Below are 18,270 nucleotides of genomic sequence, written 5' to 3'. Positions count from 1 at the left end.
CTTAGAGCCGCCGGTGCTTGATCCACTTGTATCTTATTTCAAGAGCTACATAAAGAATATGCATCAAAAAATAATTAGTAACAAATGATTAAACAATCAAATATTAATTAATATTAGAAGTTTCTCGTTCGTGGTGTGAGAACCAGAGGAACATATCTCCCAAAAATGCAGTTTTGGGTTTCGTCCTGTATCTCCTCTGAAGAGCTCTATATGGAGTTAGATCAACATATTTTCATCTCCTCTCCTTTGCGGTAGAGTAACGTATCTCCAATTTACTAATGTTTTTTTTTAGTCTGACACATTCCTAAGTTACGTCCCTCTGGTTCTCACACAACAAATTAACGATAAATGTTCAAAACCTTATATTTGAAATTGCTTGTGTTAAATTGCTGAAAAATACTTCGATTTCTTTTGTGAAACGAAAGCCAGGAAATGTCTTAGAAATTATACCGCATTTGCTACAACCTGTCGTATTTCCCATGGTAGCAATCACTACAGTTTCAGTGCCAATGAGGAACGAGGAAAAGTTGTCTGCTGGGCTAGGAGGAGCGAATGGAAGCCTGCAGAGAGGTGCTTATGCAGATGCTGTTGCCACGTTGCACTCCAACTCCCACATGTTTTGTTTGTGTCTGCAAGCAACTTGTTTTATAAGCGTGGTGTTGAATTGTGCATTCCTGCATATCTTATGTGCAACCTGACCTCGGCTTCCCCCAACGCAGGGTTCACAATGTCTACAGCAGCAACACTGCATGGTTTCTGCTAGAAATGCCAACAATCAGCAAGTGTGGGAAACACAGTGTAGGGATGGAACAGATTAATTCATTACTGTGTCAGTATCGGCCAATATAGGCATATCAGTGTATCAATCACAACCCTCCCTTTGGTTCAGTATTTCTAAAAAATACAACAGGGTGGCTACTCACAAGCAGAAATGAAATTCCCTGACTTTTCCAGGTTTTCCGGGACAAATTTTACATTTTGCCTGACAATAATAAATTAATCCAAGCTTTTGTAAATGGAAATCATAAACTCATGCAGTTCCACGTATAGATTGTATAAAATACCTATATTAGCTTACAAAGAATTTACTTAATTTATCTGATTTGTATACAAACTGCAAAAATAGCGAATTTGGAAAATTATTTTACAACAATTCATAAGCTAGGGAGGTATTTTACAAGGATTTTTTTCATATGGAGACAGTTTTAAATAAAATATTTCATTATTTTTAAAGTTACGACTAAATGAGATCAGAGTGAATTAGTTGTAAAACAAATTAGAGTGAAGCGCCATTGATGAAAAAAGAAATGTTGTAATTTATCAATTTGCTTAGACTTTCTTTTTATTATATGTTGATATTTCCATTGAGGTTTGGAACACACTGCATGCAAGAACCATGACGGCAGACTCATTTTTTAATGCACTAACACTTGTATCCTACTTCTCTTTTATCTGTAAAGCAAACAACTTAACTCTTGTAAACATGAACGAGATTGACATGGTGAATTTATGAGTTGTTCAATGCACACATAGCAAGACATAGTGTCTGATTAGTGCCACCTCCCCTTAAATGTTTGAAAATGAAACAATAGAATCAAACAAAACAAAGTGGCATATTTCCTTACATTATCAATGCAACTTTTGTAGTACAACAGTCACAGTATATCCAAGCACTATGAAACTGACAACAAATAGTTACCTAGGAGGAAATAAGGACACAAGTTATTCATTCCTTAGAAGTGTCGCGTGATTAGCCATGTGAGGTTGTGTTGTTGTATGCATATCTTGAAAAAGTTCTGCGAAACCAGGATGAAATGTTGCAGATAAAATAAAATAAAAACCACTAGAAATAACTGTGTTAGATTATTTTGCATCCATGTCATGTGTTGCGGTCACATGACGTAGTGAGACATTTTGTCGAAGTTTGTCACTGGTTGGGCAGCAACATCTGACAAAAATCATGTGCATCAATGGAGCCTAAATGTTCGTCCCACAGAAAATTGGGTTGAATGTGATAACTATTGAATGGCACCAGAGTGGTGGTGGATGGTGCCATCCTTCGACAGCTCTGTCCACTTACTGCTCCCATACAGATACGAAAAAATGATAAATGAATACATTTTACAAGTAATATTTGGAAGCGCTGAGACTTAGCAACACAATTTCCCATTCCTCTGCATCGCTTTATAATGACCTCTAAAGCAAACGCTTTGCACATTCATTTCATCGTGTCGTTAAAAATAAAAAAAGCCAATCAAAACAAAATTCTGACTTTTTTTGACCTCTCAATTTCCCAGACTTTTCCCAGTTTTCCAGGTGTGTCGCCGCCCTGATACAAGTCCAATGCAGGAAAAGAAATATAGTATTCTCTAACAACAATTCTGGGCACTGCTCATTGGCCTCTTGCGTTGGCCACTCCACTCAACATACAATTGAATCAAATATCATGGCATTCTGTGCCAGTTGTATATCAACATAAAAAGTGCTAAGAGGGAATGTAATCTGATGTAATTTGATGTAATCCAATAAGGGGCTGGTGTTCCAGAAATAATTTGAAGTTTTCATTTGCTTGAATATATTTATATTCTTTCGTGGACAAGTGACAAGTTTTGGCAAGTGGGTCACAGGAAGGACAACAGTGATATAACTGCATGAATTGGTTGCCTCACCTAAAGAAGCCTAATTTATTAGTAACTTTTCTCTCATTTTGCATCACACTTCTGTCACTTTTGATTAATCATGATAAAGAATGATGGCTGATTGATTGAATTAGGTTGTTATTATGCATTACCTTTCTGCCACTTTTGAGGCAGCTCCCCATGGGGATACAATGAGATGGATGAAGGGACAGTCACAAAGACATGTGGATGACCCAACACAAGTCCTACAGAGAATTATCCTAGCTGAAGGTCCAGGTGCCATAGTCTCATTATTCTACAAAAGGCAAGATGAATGATGGTTAGATGAATGACTGATTTGGTGTTTAAAGTCCACTTTGTGCACAGTAAGGCTAATCGGGACTGGATCTACAGTTTAAAGTGGGATCCGAACCATTATGTGCCCCCACTGGGTATCGAACCAGGGCAGTGGTGGTGCCAGGATTAATCGTCAAGGGGTGCTCAGGGGTGCGGAAAGAAATTTAGGAAGTGCGATGCTGATAATAAAGAAAACATGAAACATGCATGCAACCTTTCAAAACTGGGGGCAGCAAGGTGGCAAAACTGGGGGGGGGGGGGGCAATAACAGGTTACTTTCCCTTGGTAGATAAGGTTTAGCATTAATTACTGACAGTGAAATGAAATTATATGTCTGAAGTATACAGAGATTGTTCACTTCATATCCAACCATTGTCGATTCGGTGCTGCCACCTGGCATATCATGCTGGAACTATGGGTCTGCTGGCGGGAGCAGTGTTGAGTCTGACCTTGTAGGTGCGTGAGTGTTGATAGTGAATGTTATCAAATGGAACCGAAAATCAACTGGTATTGGGAGGGTTATGTAATGGCCCTTTTCCATGCTAAGTTTTCATACCTACGCATTGTGAAACACTTGGGGTGACTACTGCGAAAGCTATTGTGACCCGTTACACACAACAGGCTTTCCTTGCGAAACATTCACCCACGAAAACCACCATGAGAAGGGCTGCAAGCAAAGTGTCACATACCGTGACACTGACAGCAAGGGGCGCAGCAACTTTGTTCGTCAGTGCAGGGAAAGTTTTCCTCGTGGCTTTATGGTTGTGACGGGATTCAGATATGAGGGTAAGTTGATGATACGCAAGGTGGACAAAAACGTGAAGGTGAATGCCAGATACTTCCAAGACTCCATTCTGACACCTATCTATTGGAGAGACATCCCACAATTGTATGGAATGGACGCGAACCAGGTGATGATCCATATGGACAAGGCTTCGAGTCATACCACCAGAACAACACTATGTTCTTTTCAGGAAATGGCAGAGGAATTAGGAATTCATGTCATTCCGTTTGAAGACATTCCTGTGAAAAGCCCAGATGCCAGTCCAATGGATTTTTGCGCATTTGGGCTGTTGAAACGACGTCTTCAACATCGCTGCCCGTGCACCCTGGATGGTTTATGGAAAGCTTGCAGGGAGGAGTGGGACAGAATTCCCATGCCTGTCCTGCACCGGAGCTTGTTGCAAATGGAAACTGCGATGCCGGGCGATAGTCCACAATGCTGGGGGTCCAATAGAACATGATCGGTGGTGGCGGCATGGTATCTCTTAAGGTGAGTACCCGTCAAAAATGGTCAGATATAAAGCGAACAACCTTCTGTATAACTTTAGATTGACATCCATTTTCTAGTTTCCGCCCTTGTCCTCGCCCTGGATGACCATGATGATATGTATTAAGCCTTCTACTCCAAGAAAGTGGTCGTACAGTGCAAACATTCAGATGAATGTTGCAGTCTTATTGAACTATGTAGTGAAATACAAAATGAAATTATCCTTGCCTTTAAAAACAATTTTTGAACCTTTTCAATGTAACCATCGGATGTACAAAATACATAGGACATTAATATGTATCTTCCGTCTGCCACTTCAGGACAAAACGCAAAGTGCACAGCAATTTCGTCTTCTTCAAAATCCCTTCTGTTGCACTATCCCAACGAAATGTAAAATTACTTCGTGAACATTGAACCTCTTCCTAACAGTATTTGTAAAAAGCCTGAAATTGTACGTTCACTAGACATGTTAGTTACGTGGAACAAATACATAGAACGTATTAACAAGAAAACTACCCTTCACGTTAGAATTTGCATTAAATGCATTTCCCAAGTATGACCTGGTGATACCTTTGAAAGCAGCTTCAGTGCGAGGAAGAACAAGGAGGCGGAAAATAAACTGTTTATCAACAATGCAAAAACAAGAAAAAAGAAACATAACTCACATCAAGCTATAGACATTTATCGAAAACCAAACAGAAAAGAAGAAATATTCAAAACAACAATAGTGACGAAATTTAAAAAAAAAAATGGACGTGCCCCCATGGTGCTGCCTCGGAACCCAGGACCCTTTGATTACAAGGTGACGATGCTACCACTGCACCATTGGGGAGACCTGATGATGATTAGATGAAAATGATGCAAGGGTGCATAGGTACATCCAGGTTATGACTTGTATAGGGACCTTCAGAGTTGGAAAACTTTGATGGAAACTAGTCAAAGGGTCAAATTACTGACTTAACTGATCAAGTACTAATTACTGATCAATTCAATAACATACTATCAATAAATTAACATTTCAAAACTAAAATTGGGATTTTATTTTCAATAAAAAAAACATCTAACATCCAATAATATTATTGCCAATTATGAGACCTTTTTACTGAACACAAAATATCATTATATAAATAAGACAATATTTTCATTGTTATATTATGTTTTAAATTTTATAAAAGCACAGCAAACTAAGGTTAGACATAGTGAAAGAATGAAGCAGAGAAGACAACATGGTTTTCAAACTGTTAATATTTACATTTGTCAGTAATCATGGCATGTCAATGCTAAAGGAATACTTTCATAATAATAGTTATATCTAGATTAGGAAAATATTATTTGAAGAATATTGCATTTTTATTATAATCTTGCAAATTGTGACAAAAAATGTTATTTTGCTGGGAAGTCATCATGTATCCCTCAAATGAAACAAAACAAAACAAAAACTCAAATACTGCAGCCAGGAACAAAAAAAATACCAACGTTACTGACCATTAAAAAAAATCTGACACATTGCCGACCACAATCCATTATAAACTCCTGCTGCAAATTGAAGGTGGCCACCAAGACAGAAGAATTAAAATGACAGTCATCCCTCGAGTGTCTGACTGCCACGCAGGAGACACAGGTTCGACTCCCAGGGTGGGTGATCTAAGGTCGGACTTTGTCCCTGCATAAAACACCTCTGGGGTTCACCCAACCTCAAATCAACAGGTACCTGGGGGGCGCCCTGTGGGGTCAAGGCAGCTAGAGCATGGTGCTGATGATATCACCTCTAAAAAGACAGAGATCCAGAATGTGTGGGGCCCTACCCCCACATCCCCCAAAATGTGCCTTCATGGCATGGTGCTATATGCATGGGGAACTGTACCATAGGATCCCTCACTTAGAGACAGTTTTTTCTTTGTGATGTTTCAGGAGAACACACGCTCCTTTCATCAGACATTTATTTTCATTTTGACTAAAGATACAGTTATAACAATGGTTACTAATTTTTTAAACAAAAAGAATCCGTTATATAATGGATGTTGTCAATGTTACATTGTTGCAATATAGCAACTTAACTGTGAAAAGGAGCAGTCTGTTTTATTTATTAATAAATTAAATAATGAAAATGGTAACTTAGATCCAGTATGGAGTTTTCTTTTTCACAAATGGAGTAAGCCACCATCTTTAAAATTTAATGTAACAGAAAACATCAAAGAGACTTTGTGAAAACAATGATGAATTTGAATTACCTGACAATATTTGGGATTCATAAATAAATAACAATAATAAAAATAATCTGAAATAAAAATAAAACAGACTGCTTTTTTTTGACAGTTAAGTTGCTATATTACAACAATGTAACATTGACAACATCCATTATATAATGGATTCTTTTTGCTTAAAAATTACTAACCATTGTTATAACTGTATCTTTAGTCAAAATGAAAATAAATGTCTGATGAAAGGAGCGTGTGTTCTCCTGAAACATCACAAAGAAAAAACTGTTTTCTTATGCTTGTAATAACCATAAACTACAGGAAAATAAGAAAGCTATTACAAAGAAATCAGAAATGTACTCACAGGCAACATTGCATTGAAAAGATGAGTAATAAATGAAGCACCATGTTGAACAGCTAGTTCTCCTTCATGGAGGTCAGCCATGGAATGTCCTGCAAGGTAGGATAAACAATAGAAATGAGTAACAGCAAAAACATATTCTTAGTGTTTGCCCTTGAACATAACTTTTACAGTTTTTCTTGTATGTACGCATAGCTTGCATAGAAGATTTAATTTCAAAATTGTTTTTAGATCACCAAGAAGTTTGAAATGTACATTTATTGAATTCAAAATGAGGAAATCTCTACCAGATGTGGAAACCACAGGAATATATAATATCAAAGGATTATGTAGGACAAACAGCAAGGAAAAATGGCAATAAGATGGCACGAACATGATTTGGATATTATAAACTAAATCCAAGAACAGGTTTGTCAGCTCACATCATCAAAGAGAAGAATTTGATTAAAAAGCGAAGGGTTTTAAAAAGAGTGACGGGAAACATAGATTTGAATGTCTGTGAAGCTTCGTTCATTGCAGAAGAACACTGGAAAAAATTAAATAATGAAAATGGTAACATAGACCCACTATAGAGTTTTCTTTTTCACAAATGGAGTAAGCCACCATCTTTAAAATTTAATGTAACAGAAAACATCAAGATACTTTGTGAAAGCAATGATGACTTTGAATTACATGATGATATTTGGGATTCATAATTTTTAAATAAAAAAATAATGTGCTCCATTTTTTTTATCTGAAATAAAAATAAAACAGACTGCTTGTTTGCACAGTTAAGCTGTTATATTACAACAATGTAACATTGACAACATCCATTGTATAAGGGCTTCCTTTTGTTTAAAAAATTGTTAACCATTGTTATAACTTCATCTTTAGTCAAACTAAAAATAAATGTCTGATGAAGGGAGCGTGTGTTCTCCTGAAATGTCACAACGAAAAACTGTGTTCTTATGCTTGTAATAACCGTAAACTACAAGAGAAATAAATATAACTTTTATAGATGTTAGCATGTCGATACAGATGCAGCAAGTGTATTAATACCAAAAACTGAACTGCCTTTATTTATTGCACAAGATCACATAAAACGCTATAGACACAGGTGGCTCTGATATCTATGACCTAAAAACTGAACTATCATCTAAAAATATTGCTAAAAATTACAACTTCTGTTTTTTATTCAGCACTTTGCAAAATCATTATTTTCTTTTACAGTAGATACTGTTGGGGGGGGGAGTTACAGAGAAAGAGAAAAACAATTTAAATTTTGGGCTGAAACCATCCACTCTCATACTCTGTTTCACAGAACACTCCGAGTATATTTTGTCACATTCTTTCACTTAATCCTAAGAAAAGGACATAGAAGTAAACCAATTTCTGTACATTACCACAACAAGCCTAATTTTATGAACAATATTGGGTGAAATGTTAAAAACACCCTAAATATGATTAAAAAAAATATGCCTTTGTACCATATTTGCCAAAATACAGCGTAATTCAAAATGAATGGTGCAACTTTTCACAGTTATTATGATGTTACTCTTTATGATAGAAAATCATACAAGGCATCAATATAAAGAAAACTCTGGAAAATTTATTCACACTTAGGGGGCTTATTCTGCTTAGCCGATGCTCCACCAGAATCACAAAATGGCTAATGACCAGTAGAAGGCATATTGTATGTTGTAGCTATCGAGAACTGATTCAATCACAATGGTGCAAAGACATTTCCGCATGTGTTTCGATAGTAATACATATATTTCACCCTTCCGAAAGATTTGCCAAAGTTACAACTACGAATTGTTAGTGCTTTCGAAACTGTTGACGACTTGCTGTCTCGTGCATAGCAAGTACTTGATTATTGTTTGGACCTTTTCCACGTGACACGTGGTTCCCATGTTGAATCTTTATAATGCAAGTCATGTGAGTAAAACTTCCAGAGTTCTTCTTTACATTGATGGCTTGTCTGATTTTCTATCATAAATAGTAACATCATAATAACTGTGAAAAGTTGCACCATTCATTTTGAATTACCCTGTATAATAAAATATGCATTTCTATAATAATTAATAAAACCAGCATCACCCTGTTCACAAGAGCTAAAGTTTGAGTTTTTGTTGTAATTCCACTATATACACGGTAACACTAATCAAGACTGAACCTATTGCGACCTGAACTACTATGCACCTCCACTGCATAATTTTATATTCGGCATATGTAAATATTCTAAAAAGTGATGACTCAACATGTATATGATGTCTATGATGTTTGCTATTATAAGAATAAACATAAAAGAATGCTTATTCTTATAATATCTGCTGCAAAATTGCATTTTTTGACTTAGGTGCTTTTTTCCTCGAACAGCCTAGAATTAACTCTGGCACGAAATCAAGCCAGGATAAAAATAGGGTTTGCCATAAATATCAGAATACCCTAGTTATCACTAACACCATTCTGAAATCTAGATCTAAAGTCATGAAGAAACACCAGCCAGAATACTTCAATTCTGAATGTCCTGTTAACCAGTAGATTTGAGATAAGAACATTTTGGATGCCTTGCTCCAAGCTTCACAGATACATATTCCTATGCATATTTTAATTTCCTAAAAAAGATATGAACTGATTTAATAAGTCCATAACATGCAGTTTCTTTTATTCATTCTTCATGAAAATAATTTTTGTTTCAAATAAACTTTACCATAGATTATTGCCTGTCTTTCTATTCCAGATATTTATCTAACTCTTGTGTAGTTCAATTGCTGTTTTAAGTTCACTTTATGCACAGCTAGGCTACTCGAGACTCATCCTACAGTTTAAACTGGTATCCAAACCACTCTGTGTCTCCACTAGGTATTGAACCCAGGACACCTTGATTCCTCATGTTAATAACAACCACCATTTCCAATGATTGATTAAAAGTATGGGCTAAACAGTGTTAAAGTTGTTTGCACCTGTCACATTATCCAAGGACAAAGTCCTTATCAAGAACAAGATCTGAGGAGGCTATCCAGAAATAAAGAACTATGAAAGAGTTAACTTCCAACAGACATAACAATGTGCATTTTGTTGAAATTTACCCACAGATTGTTGAAGCTTATAGTGAAGGTGTGCATGATGAAGAATCAATGACACCCCCTTCCCCGTATTTGGTGTCAGATGATCTGAGAAATGTGAACGAAAAAATCAGGAAAACAGAATTTCCAAATGTCATGAACTGTTTCAACAGTGTTTCACATGAAATTGTACAGGGGTGGCTCAATGGCCTAGAAGCTCATGTCTTCGATGAAGGCATACAAAAACTGGTGTCATGATATGGCAAATGCCATGAATATAAATATGGTGACTATACAGTAAAAATATTGTAAGGCCCACTTTAGATGGAAGCATTTTCTTTAAAATTTTTGCTAGCGTAAATGCTTCCAAAATTCTTATGGCAGACAGTACTTTACACAGAAGCATTTCTTGTAACATTTCGGTTAGCTTTTGTGATTACAATGTATAACATATACAGCACAAAAGGCGCATCGAGTTTCACCATCTATGGTGAGTGTATGGTGTTTACAATTGAAACAACTGAAATATTCTACCATACGTGTATGGTATATGTTATAAAGTATGTATTTAAGCAGAACCATTGCTTTGTACCTAAAACCTTTTTATAGGAAACATTATTCCTCCTGGTTGTTATTGGCTTTTTAAAATGTGAAGTGATACGTTGTTTATATCTCACTCGGCCACCATTACATCTGCACTCATGACCTAGAGATCACTTCTGATTGGTTATGCTATGAAAAATGCTACAGAAATAGGACTGATTCTATCCTTGAAAAATGCCGTAGCATCTGAAATACCATAAGATTTTCACTTTACACGGTAACATTTTGGTCATGGCATAAATGTTAAGGAAAATGTTTTCATCTAAAGCAGGCCTTAGATATGTAGATTGTTTGTTTATTTGAGGTCACTTTATGCACAAATATGGGCATCCAGAATGGGGAGCCATGCTCCCCCCTCCCTGGAAAATAACAAAATTATATATTTTACATAATTTCATTTCAGTCACAGTAATTTATGTTAATTATTACAAGTGCGTTGAAGGAACATGGTAATTTCAGACTGAAACAGTGTTTTTTGAGAGGCCATCACTATTATGGACGAAAATATGCCTCCTTTGCCCCATTCTGGGAAAAAATTACCTTGCTTGCCCCTCCCTGGAAAAAATCCTGCAGACGTCCATGTGTGCAGATAGGCTCATTGGAATAGGACACAGTTTAAAGTGGGTTCAAAACCACGAAGTGCCTCCACCAGAGATCTAACCCATGACCTTCTGATTACAAGTTGAAGGTATTACCACTGCACCATTGTAGAGGCCCCATATTTTATTTCGCAGTATTGTGCATTCAATATACCTAAACGAAATTCTACGAACACTTTCTACAGCTAGACAGACAATCCTTGCTTGTTGGATGTGCTTCATTATACACATGTATCATGACTGATTGATTTTTGTTATTTAGCATCGCTTTTCTGCCAGTCTGGCTAATTGTGATAAAGATGAATGATGATATGATGAAAGTGATGAAGGGACTCTCTCACAAAGAACACCCATGTCGAGGCTGGAATTAGAACCAGGGACCACTGGCATATCACACTGTGATAACCACTTCACCACAGAAGTTGGTGTGTATCATGAACTAAGGTTATTGATTAAAATTCTAATGAACTAACGAAAATCAATGCATGTATCTGATGATTTAAATTTTCATACTTTTGATAAAAGCTGAGGGATAGTAGGGATAGCCAAATCAGGATATCGGATAATTTCCTATCCGTATTTCTGAAGTGGTCTGATTATCTGGACAGTTTTACCATTTATCCGTTTAGAGGATATCCACATATCATTTTATTCGTCATGTTCATATTTCACTATATGAGTTTTCTACAAATCTCTCACCAAATTCTATATTTGTATTATCCAGATTATCCATTGCACCCAAAACAGATATTGGGTAATTTGAAATCCGGATATCTGTTATCCAGATGCCAGAACCTCATTTGTATGCGATAATGCAACTTCAAGGATGTACTACGTGGAAGTACCATCCGCAAGATCATTCCTTAACAACGAGCATATCAAGCAATTGCAACACATTTACTTCACTTACCTAATGATACAGTTATTCCCCTCTTCGTGAGTTCTTCAATAACAGGTAATGCATTATTCAACTCAGGGGCTAATGTAAGAATGCATACATTATCAAGGCTATCATATGTCTCTTCTATTGATGTAAATCCCTAGAATATGAAAACAAATATAAGAAGTCATGAACAACATTTCTGTAGTCAGTCAATATACATTAAGGGGATGAGGTACAGTTTCGCTTAACATACACGTTTACTGTAATTCTGTCAAAATGCTTTCAGTATTAGCAAAAAGAGAACAGTGTATTCTTGGCTATGGATCCTCTGGTTGTGTTTAAAATATTACTAATAAATGTGTTTCAATTGATTGATTTGTTTTTTTCTTACTCCTTTTCTGCCAATTTTGGCTAATTGCAAAGATGAACTTGATGAAGGGACACTCACAAATAACATGCATGCCCAGGATTGGATTCGAACCTGGGACATCTGCCATCGTAGCATGCTGTGCTAACCACTAGATGTATTTCAACTCGCATATGTTTCTTCTGGAGAATTATTAAGTTCATTCTTAAGCCCACTGACGGACAGATGGGCTGATCGGGATAAGACCAACAGTTTAAAATTAGATCCAACCCACTATGCACTATGTGCCTCCACTGGCTAATGACCCCTTGATTACAAGGTGACAACATTATCACTATACCATTCCAGAGGTATTTTATGGAGAATGAGAACACTCGAACTTCAACTAAAAGTTTTCACTAATCAAACAAATGCTTTGGCATTTTTATTAAGAGACAGCTCTTCAACATTTCTTCTTTCCATCCATGTTGTTTGTGCAGTTATATTAAGTAAAATGTTCCTCTAGTACTTAAAAAGCAATACTTCCTTAAGTGTTTATATAAAATTCTAGCTTCCGTCTGGCACAAGGCAGCGATCTCACTTTTGTTAGGCTCTTTACGCTTCGTAAAGGAAACTGTATAATATATATATAATAATAAGTAATGCAAGTTCCAAACTCTAGTAATGTAGATGCAGAATTACAGTTATCCGAAAAAAAATAATAATAATAAATCCTACAACAATTTAGAAGCACTTAGCATAAATTCAGAGTTTAAGCAGCACTTTCTATCCTCACTCCACACGACGACAGGGAGGGGGAAGAAAATTGAAATTCTTGCAAAATCTGAAATATCTTCAATGTTATTTTCATTGGTTGTTATAGGATTACTACTTTCATCTAGTCAAAACACATATAACTAATTTATTTCGTCCTTTTTAACATTGCTTCTTACTTATTCTGCATAATTCTATAAGGTGTAATTATGAATTTCTCACGAAAATAATTTCAATTTTTCATATTACGAGTAATTATTGTTGTTCCTTTTTTGCTTGCGTGACACACAATATGGCGTGAGCATTCTGGATCATCGCACGTTGTGCATGTGCTTTGTCGATTTTGAGTGGGTATGCAGTGTTTCCAACCTTCTAAACCAAAAAATACCTATTTCCGTGTTATTATTTTTCTATTTTTCCCGGGTTTGAAATTATGCTAATACCTAAAATTTGGGGTCGTATAACCATTGACGGATAGTCCCACGAACCATTCACGGTAAGGTTAGGTTAGGCAAGCATAGTTAAAATTTGGGGTTGTAGAACCATGCACGGGTAGCCCCACGAACCATTCACGGTAAGGTTAGGTTAGGTTAGGCAAGCATAGCTAAAATTTGGGGTCACGTCATCATCTTGAAAAAAACACGAGTTTGGTTGGAAACAGTGACAGGGGGTTACGTCATCAAACACACGGAACATCCGGTTCTCGTAGAGGAAGTACATGGAAGCAACGGCAATTGCGATATTTTTATACATACAAACATGTATTATCGCTAAAAAAATATGAAATGATGACAGAAAATACATTCTGGAACTTCAACAATGCTACAGAAAGTGATTTGCATAAGTAGTTTCTTCTGTAAAAATGAAGAAATCAGTTTTGACCAGATGAAAGTGTTACCGTTATAGGTTCACACTTAAATATTTCATATTTCAAAGTGAGGAGCAAGGGCTCCTTGCCATACTCTGAGCATGGGCCTGCAGCTAACGATCTAAATGCAAAGGATAGTACAAGAAATACGTGTAATGTGATTGAACACATTTTTCAAACCTTCCTCTGTTTACCATAAGTTCTTCCTACACTCCGAAAAAGCCACGAGTCACCACTGAACAGACCTGTGAACCTCTTCCCCTTCCCGATACCCATGTGTCCTACACAATTGAAGATAATGAAATAAAAACATCATAGAACTGTCTAACTCACTACTACCAACTGGATGAAAGCATATACTGCCAAAACTATTTGTCAAAAATAACAGCTGTATGTTCTGCAGATTATGAGAGTATTGTGCAATAAACATTATGCAAATAAATATTTTTATCTGCATCAACATGATCATTAAAATCTATCTGAAACAAACAATTTCTTAAAAATTCTTTTCTACACAAGATACTAGGGCAGGCCAGAAATTTTTGTGTCAGGACGAGAAATTTTTTAAATCCCAACATTCGGGATGGGAAAAATTTGCAATTTCCCGACAAAGTTGGGAAATTTTTGAGACAGGAAATGTTCAAAATTTCCTGAAGCTCTGGAAATCTCGAATTCCACACATCATTTTCCCCTTAAATAATTGTTTTTGCATTTCTGGAATAAAAACGAACAATCTCGGATAAGTTCCAGACACTTGCAATGCAGAAAATGTCCAGAATTAATGACTTTTTTAAAAATGGTCATTCAGTATTTCCCGACTGCTCAGGTTCCCGAAAAGTCTGGAAGATATTTCTCAAACTCTAGATCGGGACGGGAATTTTTTTTCCCCGATCCCGGTCCCAACTTTTTGGGATCCCGCAGACCCCTACAAGATACCCATGTTTAGGGGTGAAAAAAATACAGGGCAACCGGTTGCCATGTCATGTGAAAATTTTCACCTGGTGCCTGAATTTTCAAATTCAGTTCTTTCTATATAAAAAAAAATACTTCGAGTTCGCTTATGGAAATTTCCATTACATTTTTTTAAAATAACAAGTGCATTATGTGTTGTTTTTTTAAGCACATGTAGTCATTAAATCAGAATAATAAATAGGCCATTATAAATTTTTCACTATTGTTATCCAAATTTTAAAATCTGCAGTGATATGGTATAGTCAGCCATATATTTGAATGTATTGCATAGTTATTCATGTTGTTGCCATCTTATGAAAGCCACTCCCGTATAAGATCAATTGCTTTTAATCTAATCTTGTATTAAATAATTAATTAGATGTTTTAAGGTCGTATTTCAAAATCAATAGCTTTATTTGTGTTGGTTTGATGGCTTCCATGGGCTATTTGAAACAAAAAAAAACCTGCCTAGCGCCTGAATTATTTTAGTTTTGTCTACACCTAACTATGTTAAAGGAAATGAAATAATCTACAATAAAAGAAGAAAAAAAAACATACATAGTCCAAAGGCCGAATGCAATGGGCAGGATGTGCTCCTTTCTTGTTGACATTAATGAAAGGACCTTCCACGTGGATTCCAAGGACTGCTGCCCCTTCTTTACTACCAGGGCACTTAAGTATTTTTGGTAACACCTAAAATAACAAAAGTAATCAAATTACATTTAAGTTTAAAACACTTCCCTTTTCTGAATGTCGGCTCATTTTCACTAACAAGGAAAGTGATTAGCATTATACCTATAGACAGTGGTGGCAATTGGGTCCAAAAACTGAAGGGGCGGGGGGGCAAAAACAGTACATTTCCCTTCGTAAATAAGATTTAGCATAGTGCGGGGGTAAAGGTGGTGAAAACTGGGGGCAACTGCCCCCTAATCGCCGCCACTGCCTATAGAAACAAGTCATAACCAGGGCCCAGATTTTGATTACATGCCATCATTTTTTTCCTTATGCAATATGCATTGCTCTTAAGTATTAAAAATCCTGAATACAAACCTCTGTTTATAAAAATGTGAATATTATTGTGCATTTTTTGTAATATTTTCTATTTTTTAAAAAATTTAGGTCATTTTTCACGGATTATGTCTTTTTCTGGTCTCTTTTTATTTGCATAATTGTAAAAAAATGTAATGTCACTTTGATGTCGATAAAAATGAAAACACAAATTCTATTGCCACGTGATTGTAGGAACAAAGCAACATGCCCCTCGACATTACCTACTGCAAAAATTCTGAATAAGGTTGAATAAGGCAAGATTTTTACAGATTATTATACCTAAAATTCGCATACAACTTGTAATTTCAGTTTTAATGTTACAGGCGTAAGAACTGTGCCTTACTGTCACACTGAAATAAAGACAATTTTTTAAGTCATTCTTGTGTCATTTTATTGATAATTTTATGTCATTTCATAGATCATTTTTCAGAGATTTTTAAGTCATCAAAATCCGAGCCCTGCTTATAACTATAACCGGTAAACTTAAAGGTGTAAATACCTTTCTTCTTTTTGCAATTAAAACAATTTATGTAAATATGCAATTTTGTAAGAAATGAGATATGGATATGGGTTCATTCTTGACACAACAGGGTTATGGGGCTGACTGGACCTGACCTGGTTGGTGTTAGGCAGCTGGGAGTGCAAACTTGAGAAAGGCTACACCGTATTGGTCTACACTGGACTCCTACCACACCACATACATTAAATTTGTTTCACATACATTGCTACACTTCAATCCCTGGTCAGTTTTTTTGTGTTTTCAAGTCCACTTTATGCACAGATAGGCTAATTGGGACTGGACCTATTTTCCTGTAGTTTATGGTTATTACAAGCATAAGAAAACAGTTTTTCGTTGTGACGTTTCAGGAGAACACACACTCCCTTCATCAAACACATTTATTTTCATTTTGACTAAAGATACAGTTATAACAATGGTTAGCAATTTTTTAAACAAAAAGAATACGTTATATAATGGATGTTGTCAATGTTACATTGTTGTAATATAGCAACCTCACTGTGAAAAGAAGCACATTTAATTAATTTTAAGTTTAATTTCTCCGAACTTTAAACTTATCTCTGCACTAAGTATTCTAAGCACACGCGCCATCACAACAAAAAACTGTTTTCTTATGCTTGTAATAACCGTAAACTACAGGAAAATAATTCTACAATGCAAGCAATGCGTACATACAAGAAAAACTATTATTCATCTATTACAGGGACTGGACCTACAGTTTAAAGTGGAATCTGAACCACTATGAGACTCCACTGGGTATAGAACCCAGGACCCCTTGATTACAAGGCAATGGCGTTACCACTATGGCAACAGGAGAATTAATTTCTCCGAACTTTAAACTTATCTCTGCACTCAGTATTCTACGCACCCTCATCATCACTTGTAAAACGAAAAGATGGAACATTGAAGATTGTTTTTTGTTGCTCGAAGGTACAGTGGAACTCTTGGTTGCCAGCAACTGAAGTAGCCAAGGATCAGAAAGGAGTAAGGTTGGCTTAGTTATTGGAGTCGACAAAAAATCCCTTGCACCACCGATGTCCCCAGTTGCTCATTAGCATGGTTGTCCACTGGAAGCGATAGGCTATGTACCTACAGTTAATTCAACATTATACTTATTCTGACTTCTAAGCCCTTTACTAGATCCCAGATAGTGTGTGTTTTAAAAGTCCTGCAGGATTCTAAAAAGCTATACTTTAAAGTAATAGGTTTAATAGAATGAAATATTGTTGTTTCTTTTACACAGAAGAAAATTTAAAATTTTGTTCTGCTAACACTGCTTAATGATGTGTGTGCAGGTGATCACGTGATTCCAAGATGGCATTGATGCAGGAAAAAGTTCAATGTGCACCACAGCTTTCTAAGTTAAAATCTTGGGTTTCGGTGCGGCAAAGGTTCCAAACAATGTTTGGAAAAGCACCTCCAGCGGAGACAAGTATTCAGAGATGGTGTGAAAAGTTTAAGGCTATGGGAAGCGTAGCAGATTTGCTACATACTGGGATGCCAAGAACGAGTGATGATGTGGTGGATGCAGTGCAGGAGAGCATGGAACTGAGTCCAATAAAATCTCTTAAATGAAGATCCATTTCAGATATTGCTTGTCTCCCCGAACTTCAGAGGTTACGCATCAATGAAGTCCACTTCCACTGCCCCCCTCCCCTTGCCCTTTGTGAGCCTCTTGATGGTCAATTTGGGGAGAGATGGATTGGCTGCAGATGACCCACACCTTGGCCTGCAAGGTCACCAGATCTTACGCCTTGCGATTACTGTCTGTGGGGACATGTCAAGACCCAGATTTATGCAGAGAAACCGAGCAATTTTGACAACCTGA

General features: G+C 36.4%; 1 protein-coding gene across 3 annotated transcripts in view; it reads right to left on the bottom strand.

Moving 5' to 3' along the window:
* The window catches only part of LOC145993809 (N-acetylglucosamine-6-phosphate deacetylase), a 41,652-nt gene that overhangs the window by 17,046 nt on the left and 6,336 nt on the right, over window positions 1-18,270 (bottom strand). For all 3 annotated transcript variants that reach the window (XM_083129632.1, XM_083129631.1, XM_083129633.1), the window contains exons 3-5: window positions 15,434-15,568; window positions 11,964-12,093; window positions 6,808-6,896 (exon numbers count right to left, since the gene is read on the bottom strand). In XM_083129632.1, coding sequence (XP_082985758.1) covers window positions 6,808-6,896; window positions 11,964-12,093; window positions 15,434-15,568 — 354 coding nt within the window. The remainder of the gene's footprint in view (window positions 1-6,807; window positions 6,897-11,963; window positions 12,094-15,433; window positions 15,569-18,270) is intronic.

This window comes from Lepisma saccharinum, chromosome 10 (assembly GCF_977018435.1).
Source record: "Lepisma saccharinum chromosome 10, izLepSacc3.1, whole genome shotgun sequence".
NCBI lineage: Eukaryota > Metazoa > Arthropoda > Insecta > Zygentoma > Lepismatidae > Lepisma > Lepisma saccharinum.
Note: the sequence above shows the minus strand (reverse complement) of the source record. Positions and strands in the feature narration are given on the sequence as shown.